Source organism: Branchiostoma floridae, chromosome 4 (assembly GCF_000003815.2).
Source record: "Branchiostoma floridae strain S238N-H82 chromosome 4, Bfl_VNyyK, whole genome shotgun sequence".
In the NCBI taxonomy this organism is placed as follows: domain Eukaryota; kingdom Metazoa; phylum Chordata; class Leptocardii; order Amphioxiformes; family Branchiostomatidae; genus Branchiostoma; species Branchiostoma floridae.
In genome coordinates this window covers 13,429,317-13,440,724 of record NC_049982.1, presented here as the reverse complement: position 1 = coordinate 13,440,724, position 11,408 = coordinate 13,429,317, and the positions used below count along the sequence as shown (strand labels likewise).

The 11,408-nt window shown below is 38.9% G+C and overlaps 1 protein-coding gene across 1 annotated transcript in view; it reads left to right on the top strand.

Annotated features, from left to right (window-relative positions):
• Nucleotides 1–1,847: 1,847 nt before the first annotated feature.
• Nucleotides 1,848–11,408, top strand: part of LOC118413312 (SET and MYND domain-containing protein 5-like) — a 23,079-nt gene continuing 13,518 nt past the window's right edge. Inside the window, exons 1-8 of the mRNA XM_035816619.1 lie at nt 1,848–2,005; nt 2,535–2,643; nt 4,834–4,973; nt 5,379–5,500; nt 5,930–5,999; nt 6,421–6,525; nt 6,659–6,721; nt 9,880–9,950. Of these exons, the coding sequence (XP_035672512.1) occupies nt 1,874–2,005; nt 2,535–2,643; nt 4,834–4,973; nt 5,379–5,500; nt 5,930–5,999; nt 6,421–6,525; nt 6,659–6,721; nt 9,880–9,950 (812 nt within the window). The 5' untranslated portion in view covers nt 1,848–1,873. The remainder of the gene's footprint in view (nt 2,006–2,534; nt 2,644–4,833; nt 4,974–5,378; nt 5,501–5,929; nt 6,000–6,420; nt 6,526–6,658; nt 6,722–9,879; nt 9,951–11,408) is intronic.

Genomic DNA, 11,408 nt, shown 5'->3' with positions numbered 1-11,408 from the left:
ATTATGAAATCACGACACATGAATTATGCAACTGACAGGGCGTTATTGTTACCTTACTAACTTCTTCTTCTTAAATACCCCCCAAAAGCCCCACAAGAGGCACGTGTGTGTGTGTGTGTGTGGGGGGGGGGCTTAATGGATATAATTTTTATATAAGGTTACATAAAGTTTCAATGTCACCATTAGGCCACAGTAGCTTTTATTTATTTTTAAATTTCTTTATTGAGATTTTCCATATACAAAGACAACTTGTGGATGGTATGGCGGAACAGGTGTCAGAAGACGCCTTTTCAAAGCCGCCATACCGAAATCAAAAATCAAGCAATGATAACGTTACATCAAATAATAATTTTATGGATGAAATCTCCTGCAGCTACTCCAAATCTTAAGCACGAGGCCGAAAATTAAAACAGAACATGATACCTAAATCAAGGAGGTTGACAGAGGGTACAGCAAGAAAGTGTAGAGAAAAAACACGCCAACAATCACAACCAGCAAGTCTTTTATTCATGTAGTAACACCGTGAGTATTGTAAATAAACATTGCATTGCCGTATATTCATTGCCATATTTTCATGACGAATAAAAACTCACAATAGCAAGCCACATCCCCATGCATGTCTGTATAATTGCAAACCGGCAGCCCCTGCTGGCCTTAAAACTGTCATTGAATAGATGTATGTATAATTATATAGATGGAATGTAAGATGACGTTAATAGTTCAATGTAAGAAATTATGGAAAGAATAAAAAAATAAATCGGAGCATTGCTCCTCTCTTTTTATATTTCTTTGCCATGAACAGAGCTTAGTAAAGGCTAAAGCATAGTCTATTCGATATATCATTTTAGCATCACTTTCATTGAAGAAGAAAAAAAAAGTGGAGATTTGTATGAATTTAGCACCTTCACCCAGACCCTTAAAAGCATCTAAACTGCCGGCGCCTGCTGTTGCTCGGTCAAATTGTGAACCGGCCGTATACTTTGATGCCAAACATGTACATATAACACAGTGTCTGAATTTACATTGTGAACACTGGCGGACACTGATGATTATAATACGTGCTAAAGAATTGAGAATTGAGGCCCGTAAACTCTCTCATTAGCAATGACTTAACTTAAGGCGCTCATATATAGATTTATACAATGTACAGTAGTAGAACCAGTCGGGATGCATTGTCGTCTTTCCTAACAACATCATTGTACCAACATAGTTGATCGGAGCAGCAAATGCACGTGGAGAAGTTTACAACGTTTTCTTCCACTTTCTGTGTGTTGGCCATCATCGGGGCCCCCGGTAAAAAAAGTTCCTAAGGCAAAATAAATTGTGCTCATGTCATAACGTTACATACATTGTAAAATTCTCTTGATGCCTAATAGCAGACTGGAAGATGACAAAAACGGGGCGCTTAAATTTGTCAAAGAAAAGCACATGGAAACGGGCTTGGAGTTTCAGTGGTTTAACAACGTTACGTCCTTAAAAAGTTTGGTGACAATTCCTCTAACGTTACGGTTAACGTTACATGAACACGACGTTACATGGCGTATGACATATCTGCAAAAGGCACAGACCAATTATAGCTTGGCATTTGTGCAGTTTACGGCCCAAGACGTATTCTTTTAAAAGCCGATAAAACTGTTGTGTATTGACGACACGGAACAGCTCCTCTAAGTCTAACGTCACTAGTTTGCCGGTAGTCGCACTTTCTGAATGCTAGAGTCGGGTTCTTACATGTGATCCGTTCCTGTTTTCATTGTGTAGTATTCAAATAAGACTGGCATAATATGTATAGTGGGAAGGATTGTGATAAAACTGATAACTCTATGTCATTCTGTGATAGTACTAGTATATAACTTGTTTGATATGGATAGTGTACATGTGTCCCCCGTCTCAACGATTAGAACAGTCCATGAAAAACATGGCTGCGCCCATGGACACAGCAACTCCGCATGGGCCTGAAACACCGATGGATATTACTGGTGTAACCATCGTGCATGATCCCATTAAGGTTTTTATTTATGTGTCATATACATGAGGTCCATATTCAACTGTCAGTGCGATTTTGATTCGGACTTTATATCAGGGGGTACGGGTAACTGTTTCTTGACTGTATAGGTGGGAGGGGGGCAGACTTCAGAATTCTTCGGTTGAGGATCACTCTAGTTAGTCTCCAAGCAGACCCTACGGTGCCTTAGAAATAATATCAAAGCTGGCCAGGGACTTGGTATACCGGCACCAGGTGCCCGTTTGACTACCTTAGCCGGCTATCTCCCTTTGGCCGGCTATACTCCTTTGCCAGCTTTGATATTATTTCTAAGGCACCGTAGGGTCTGCTTGGAGACTACACTCTAGTTGGAACCACTCTCTAGTAGTGATCATCTATGACAAACATAACATATTGCGGGGTTAAAGTGGCAGGGTACTTTGTCCTCCGATCGATCACATGCACCCCAGAAATTGTTTTCTGGTTACTTTGGTTTCTGGTTACTGGTCACGAAATCATAAATAATTTTGTTTTGTTTTTATTTTATTTTCAGGGGAAATGCCTCCATGCCACAAGATCTTTCAAGGAGGGAGAGGTTATCTTCAGGGAGAAACCCATAGTATCCTGCCAGTTTTTATGGAATGCGATGTATAAATACACTGGTATGTTTGGCCCAGTTCACACTCGGCAACATCAATCCAAATCAATTTGCTTACAGAGGCAATTTGATTGAATGCAAATAGATTTACATGAATGTGAAAAGCCTGATATTGATTCGAGTTTGATCCAGTACATCTCTGGGGATGGATTTGTTCAATTAATCCCTATGTTCCGAAGTCCCTATGTTCCGAAATCTCCATGTGAGTGTTCCGACACACAGCTTTAATCATGTAACGGTTACATGTATAACTCACGGATGGTGGTTACAAGTCAACAGCTATCACTAAGTTCACGAAGCTACAGTTTCCGACAACGTTCCTGAATGCTGACCTGATTCCGCATGGGTCGCCCTGAGCAGAAAACATTGAAATTCTAGTTTTCAGATTGGATCATTCACTCATCTTCTGCCATTCGTCAAGAATTCTTCTGAAAGTTTCGCTATGATGCTATCGAACTGGTGCACGGTTAGGTAGCGTGCATTCATGAGCTACTAGTAACGTTTAGCAGCCTAAATAAAAAGTTTGCAACTGAACTCTGTGATAGAGATTTTGGAACAGAGGGACTTCACATCATTATCAAAGGGACTTTGTAACATAGAGATTTCGGAACATAGGGATTTTGGAACACCAACACCCTCAAGGTCATTGGGGTGGAATGAATTGAATTGAACAGCAGTGTCCCACAGGAGTTTAAACACCCAATTCACTGATCAAGACTGACATTACGAAATCAATATCCAAACCAAGCGCAAAATTTAAAATCTGAACAACAACAATACCTCATCTGCAAGTATGCTGTTATCACCTTTAATTTGTCATGTGATTACCTCTCAAGTCTTAACTTAGCTGAATTGCCTCTAGCAATTTCCTTGAAATTCCAAGATCATAGCCATTAGAATTCCAAGATATTGAGGTACATTGAGTGTGGATTGATGCAACAGATTGATGGCTATTCTGATGGATGCAATTGATTTGCATAGATTTTGCTAAGTATGAACCAATTAGTATAAGTGCTTGTTTCTGTCAAATGGAATATTGAGCATATCGATCAAACCTCTTTCAGTGGTAATGGGGACCCTGTGGTAGACAAAAATCAGGTGGTAGGCTTAAGATTGATTTTCATGTTAATTAGTAATATGATTGATTTAAAAATTCATTACTTAATCTGTTCTGTTAATGTCCTTGTGCCTACCAGTCCTCAAATACACTGGAAGAAAAACTGCGATCCCTACATGTGGTATTGCATGGGCCCACATATATACAGCAGGTTTGATTACAGTCTTCTGCATATGTCACTTTGAAAAATTTCATTGTGGTCAGGAAATACCCACCTGCTGCCTACTCTTTACTGGCTTGTTCTCATTTAAATATAAAAAATGCTGTCGCCTGCCTTTGCGACTTGATACGCAGGAAGTTCTAGACAAAATCATGGGTTCCTTCATTTTTTCACCATCTCTGTAATGTTTTACAAAAGATGCACCGCAACATTCATATTGGTTGATGGCTTGGAAGATTATCATAGCCAGGGGTGGAATTTCACCCCCTAAAAATTGCCTGAGAAGACACGAAGATTCAAATACTAGTAAATTAGCCCCATATGTAACCATTCAGTTCATAGAATGATTGTTTGGCAGGTAAAACCAGCTGCCCAGGCCCTTTGCCCGATCACGTCAGATCGCTACTGTCACTGATCTTGGAGGCTTTGTGTGAGGTGGTTTATGCCTGTCACTTAATTCGGTAACAAATGTTACCACCACGAGTACGATAGTTGCCACGGTTATATTATCCACATTTAAGACTAGAAAAGACCGTTTTTGTGCACCATTTCTGCATTTACAGTAACTGTAACAAACGTTACCATTGTTCGATGCTGTCTAAGCTTTCTATTTGACATGGTGTAAAAAAGCTGCCCACTTTTTAAATGTGACGTCCACTTATACCTAAATGATGCAGTCAATTAGGTAAGTCCTTTCGATAAAACAGGGTTAAGCCTACTGTTGTAACAATTTTAGCAAACTGCCTGATATGTTTTCCATGGGGTATGATAATGTTTGCCTATTAGATAAACACCTAGTTACAGCATAATGTGCATTCATCTAAACTGAGAAAGTGGAGTTTGCAATTGTGATCATTTGAACAGTCCTAAATTCTTTGTGGTTCTATCAGTGTGAGTTATGTTTATCCTCCCTTCAGCGTGTGACCACTGCATGCGCTCCATGGAGACAGCTGAGGCCATGAGCAGGCGACTGGCCAACAGTCACAGTCTGGTGCTCCCCTTCCCACAATGCTGTGCTGTCAAACTAGAGCAGCATGTCACATGTCCTCACTGTCAGGTGAGCATACATGTATTTGTAAAGTCAGGCCTTTTAATCACATCATCATCTTTGTTATGGATCATTGAATGGATCACCAGGATGGATGGGTGGCTGGGTGGCTGGCTGGATGGATTGATGGCTGGGTGAATGGATGGATGGATGGATGATCATAACAGATAGAATATCATTGTAGAGGGTAGTACACAATCTTTCCAATTATAGATATAATATATTATGAACTGCAATTGATAAGGTATTCACAAAGATGATGGATCAAAATGAAGTTTCCACACTTTCTCTAACTGTATCTATTTCCCTGTGCTTTGTACATGTGCATGATAATGATGATAATGTGCTCAATATTTGATTGTGACATCATGGAGTGAAGACATGACGAATATCCAAATGTTTCTACATTGGCAGGTACTGTACTGTAGTGAGAGTTGCAGACAGGAGGGTTGGAACAAGTACCACAGGGTCCTGTGTCTGGGACCTTCTGTTAATGATCCAGAGCATCCCATCAACAAACTAGCAGAAACCTGGAGGTAACAGCACCCTCTGCCCAACAATGACATGTGTTTATTACAATGTGCATTCTTTGATTCAAGTGTTAACATTTAGTATGTCGATCTAGGTTAGACATCCAGGTAATAAGATACGCCAAAAAGTAGTTACTCAACATTTAGTATGGATGTTTTTATGCAAAAGACCAAACGTGTGTCAAAGTTGAGAGAAAGACTGGGAGTATCGGAAGACTAGTATTGTGATAGACTGTGAAAGACTGTTGCAGTATGAAATTTGTTGTTGCAGTTGTTCAACAAATATGTTTTGTTCTGTATGTTTTTCTGTCATACTTTTCATTTGTTTTGTCTTGTGCTCATGAGGTATGACTGTTTTTTCTTTATTTTTGACTTTGATCATGAATCATGACTATTTTAAGATTGTTATGTATGAAAGTTTTTATTTTCATGTAGAAATATACACTACCCTCCAGAAACGGCCAGTATCACGATGATTGCCAGAATGATAGCCATGGTCAAGCAGGTATTGTTTTATTTAGTTACATGTGGAGTCTTGACATTTTATCTATGATACATGTATGTACAATGTATCATCAATTTGCATGGTCATAAGCAGAGACAATGTTACTAGTTTCTTATCCAAAATTTTTATACACTAGCTGCAAGAGGACAAGTTATGAAAATTTAGTAGCTATGTGATGTATTAGATGTTATTACTATGTCATATTGTGTAAAAAGTATTCTTTTGAAGTTTTGTTGAATAAATATATTAATGTTTATCTAAATATGTGTTTTCGTTGTAATTTTGTTTGATAATTGTTTCATACGTAGAACCACTTCTCATATGTCCATATATTATTTGAAGGAAGCAAACATTTAGACTGTAAATGGTTAAATTCAAACAACTGGCAACCAACTGTAGGTCTACTTTTATGTGTATGAAGGCAGCGGACAGGGACAGTCTTCTCCAGACCTTTGCTGGTTTCTGTCAGGCGACCACTAACCAGGAGGAACACATGTCACACAAGCTGCTAGGAGCAGAATTCCAGGTGTGCTATTGTTTTGTCTCTTGTTTCTAGCTTTCTTAACTGACTAAGCCTTAGCTGTACGTAATGGCTTCTGAATAAAAGAAGAGCAACAGAAATTTTGAATTACACCTCCATTTTTTTGGTTAATTCTTAGGATCAGCTGGAACTACTCCGAGGACTCCTGACTGAGGCACTGTATGAGGAAAGTTTGGATCAGGTGAGCTAAAGAAAAGGCATCACAAAAGATGAATACCAGATGTACTGTTAACTCAGCACTTTCATTTTTGTACATTTACTAGGATGTATAATCACTTCCCCCCATCACTTTGCATAGCCTGGGTGCCATCTGGCAAGTAGTTCACTCCTGTGTTGATTATACATTACATACAGTCGCTTCTCACTTGACATTTATTTTACACTATATACTGTAAATGCATTTAAATTCGCGGGGATTTAATTTCGCGGTAGCGGGAAAAATTACTTTTCGCGGTGGATTTAATTTCGCGGTAACACTATCTACTGCAGTCTAATACCTTAATAGAAAAATGTTCGCGGTGGATTTAATTTCGCGGTAAAGTGGTCGCCGCGAAAACCGCGAACATTAATCCACCGCGAACATTTCTGCATTTACAGTATATCACTTCTCTGCTGTTCTGTCTGGGATCCTTGGCCACGTTAACGTCTGGAATCATCAAAATTTTGGATGAGGGTGAATTATGGAATGGGGTCAAGCGTTCGTTCAAACAGGCATTCCAACATCCGAAAGCCCTCCGGCCACTGGCGGGAGGGCTGTTGTCATCGTAGGAGCGCTCAACCTATTCCTTAATTCGTTTATTAACTGATGCTACATGTACCACCAAACGGTTTAAATGTGCCGGTCTCCAGATGGGTAGCAGAAGCAAACATAGGAGCGAACTACTGCCCGGATGGTACCCAGGCTATACTTCCCATCTATCCCATTTTCCTCTCAGTGGTAGCCCCATTGATATTCAGTACCCATTGCCCTATCCTGCACCTGTTCCAAAAAAGCTACAGGATCTTTGATTACAGCATGGAAGCTATTCCATTCACTATACCAGGGCTCCTATACTCTCTAAATCAAAAGAATCTTTTGACAGCTAAAAACATAATCGTTTATTTCAGATAAATTTGTGTCTGGTAAATAAAATCACAAAAAGATTGAAATCCCTGCATGATCAAGCAAAACTGCAAGGTGGTGCACGGTTACATGTTCATTATCCCATTTTAGCTACAGCATGTACGTTGTGTTGTGTATTCCTCAGTCAGTAGATTTGAATAGTCATGCTGCCCAAAATGAATTGGTCTGCAAGGATGTTGACAATTTTCTATAATGTATTTTTGAAATATCTATCTATAGTCACATGAATTTATTTAGCTGTGTGCACATTCAGCTTTCAAAACGTTGGAGCACGATGTTGTTTTGGCAGAACAGTAATTTTTTTCTAGATATATGCATCTGTAGCAATAATATCAGTTGTATAGCCTAATGGTTATGATTTCGGACTCAAGATCTAAATGTCATTTTGAATTGTCATTTTGAATCTTGTCAAGCCTGATGTTGCACTGCTGGGAAAGACACTTAACACACAGATGTCACCACTTGACTTTTGCAAATGAGTAGAAGTACCTGACTTGGGTTAGGGCAAGGAGGTTGAATTAGGGACTTCCTTTGGATGGGATGTTTGGTTGATTGAGAAGGACCCTTGTTTATGGGAGGCAGACGTCAAAAAAAGCACTTAAAAGAACATGCCACACTCATTGAAAAGAGAAATGGTTCCTCTCGGTCTGATTTGATAAAAAACAGGATGCAACAGATGAGTCTGAAAGTGGAATTTATGTTGTACATGTATGACTGAATCCATTCTCAAACATGTAACTCTTGGTTCACACATTGGAACAGGCAGACTTCACTTTCAGTGAGTTTGTTCACCTTAACAGCCACACTCCCATGGGGAAACAATGGCGATGATGTTGATGTTGTTTTGCTATGGTTGGTTTTCTACTCAACAAACATCTTAAGACCCATATTTGTATTGTTTTGTGAAGCTTTATTTCTAATGTGTATGACAGTTGTGTGGCTGCTTGGTACAGGTCATATATTTAGCGGCTCAAGCTGCAGTGATTGGTGACCGCTGTGATTTGGTGCTACCAAGTGAACATTACTGTTGAAATTCTATTTAAAAAAAAAAACAAAAAAAAACAAGTTGTATATGTAAAAGTATATTTTGAATGCAAATGATTGCTGTGTGCATGGACCTTGTTTGTTTATCTTGCTTATCATCATAGTCTGTGGCAACTGAAACAATGTACTTATACTAGGAACAAATGGATCCATAAAAAATATTTCAAAATGTAAAAAAGAAACTTAGTTGTGGAAAGGGGCTGATAGTCCAAAACAAGGTCTCATTTACATGTCAAAGGCAGCGGCACCATTTTTTAATTGTGGAGGCAAAAATCTTTCGTATCACCAAATCGAGCGCCAAAAATTTTCAAATCTAGACCCTCTAAAACGCCATTTCCTGCATTTTGAGGGGCAAATATTGCTGCCAGACTTAGAACTTCAATGCCATTTCTATTGAAAATGCACATGTATTTAGCTTTTGAATTAGTTATTGAGGGCAACGCCACAAACATTTTCACCATTTCGAGGGCTGAAGGCATGAGCCGTTGCAAGGTACGTTCTGGGAAATTTTGAAATCTAGATCCTCTGAAACAACATTTCCTGTATTTTAAGGAACAAATTTTGCTGACAGAGTAAGCTTCTACTAGAGAAAACGATTTTTGAGACGACGACCCACGCCCCAACATAATATATACACTACGTACGTCGTCGTGAACCCCGAAGACGCAAGCCATCGCAAGGGAGGTCTGGAGACTTTAATTTTTGAAATCAGGACACTTTAGACGTCATTTCCTGCTTTTGAGGGGTACAGTTTGCTTGTAAAAATTCTGTTAGTAGAAAAGGGTCGAGGGGGACGGCGCTCTGGCAACATTTTCCCACAATTGTCCATGCATGCCGAAGACGTGAGTCCTCGCAATGGAGGCCTTTTGAAATTCTGAAATCTGGACCCACTGAATATGAAGACTGTACTTCAGTTCAAGCATGATATATTGATAATAACCCACTACTATTTTGTATTTTGAAATAAATGTATAATATGTCATAGTCTGTACAACTGTTGTACATTTGTATTCCTGAAATTCTAACAGCTGTGTGTACGTCTGCAGGTTTTTTTAAATGTAATGTTGCATTGATTCCCCACTTGACTCCCACAAGTCTTAGAAAAATCACACACATTCTTTTCTTTGAACATAAAACTGACTGTTAACATGATTTATGTGCCAATTGTGCAGTGGTTTACTCCTGACGGCTTCAGGTCAATTTTTGCAATGATTGGAAGGAATGGACAAGGAATTGGGACAAGGTAAGAGCCCTCTTGTGTGACTTAACTATAACCATATTAAAATACCTCTGTGTCCATGGTAAAGTTAGTACCATTTTGATGTAAAAATGCCTATTTGAGGTATCAAAATATGCTTTTATCTTCCCTACATGTATCTAATATGTCCCCAAAGGGTGACAGATCTATGGAATGTAAAGGTAAAATGGAAAAAGTCCAATTAAAGTACACACCCCTTAACTAGCAATCTTGAACACATCTTGCCTTGGATAAATTAAAATCTAATAGGTTTCCTTCTCTTTTCCTCCAGTAAGTTTGCACAATGTCCTTGTTTAAATAATTACAAAAAAAGCTAGACTCCCCACCTGCATTGGTTATTTCTACAAACATATGCATCATTTACCACAAGTTACAGAATTGTGGGTACAAAGCCAAATGTGTTGCCCATGGGAAGAAATATCAGATTCAGCTTTTCATGTGGGATATATGATAAGTAAACCCATCTTCAGTATTTTGGAGATCGAAATACATGATGTTGTCAGGATTTCTAAGAAAAGTGGAGACCATTGCTGTGGAAAATTTTTATTCAAGAATCCATGGCAATAGGCATGTGCAAAGAGCACTTGGTAACATATGTAATGGTCTGAAGGGCCTTGGGTGCCTTACATATTTCAACATGGGAACATTATTAAAGGTGGTGCTCAAAATCAATCTGCTACTAAAATACACCTATGCTGGTCTACTTCTTAGACAATAATCTCACAGAACTGTTATGTGATTATATTGCGCCTGTAGGCGTAATCCGGTGCAAACCGCATATAGTCCAGCTTTATACCTGCTTTTAAATTACACTTTTCATCCATATCAGTGATTATTGGTGTCAAATCACTGCAGGCTATACCAGCATGGGCATCAGCTCTCCTTGGGGAGTAATGATGTGGTCTTCACTCAATTTCTCCTTTTGTCCATCATCAGTAGTTTAAAGCTATAAAGGCAGCAGCACAATGTGTCTGTATACATCTATATTGTATGTTCTATCAAACTAATCTCATGATCTCCAAAGGGGATCATGTTCTCTTAAGCTGACTGTAGCTATGTCCAGCTGGAGGTTGATAGAAATTTGTATATTTAGATACATGTACTTATGTTGGTGGCTACGTGTGAGTACTGTGAAGAAATAAAATATCTAATGGGGGCCACTCCATTACTAGTTGCCAAAGAGTGGTCAAGTTTTGATCAATGAATTTTTAACATGTTCACTAAAGACCATATACTTGGATATAAGGAATGCATTCATACGTTTCATGAACCCTTCACCCTCCGCGTTACAACTGGCAAACACTGAGGACTTTATCGTGAATATAACTTCCGATTTTAAAATAAAATAAGACAGTGCGCCCTAACTTGTCACGCTTTTGTAATTTGCTCTCTTCGGAAGCTGATGATCAATTTAGATAAACATACACATCTTTGGGGCGTTCG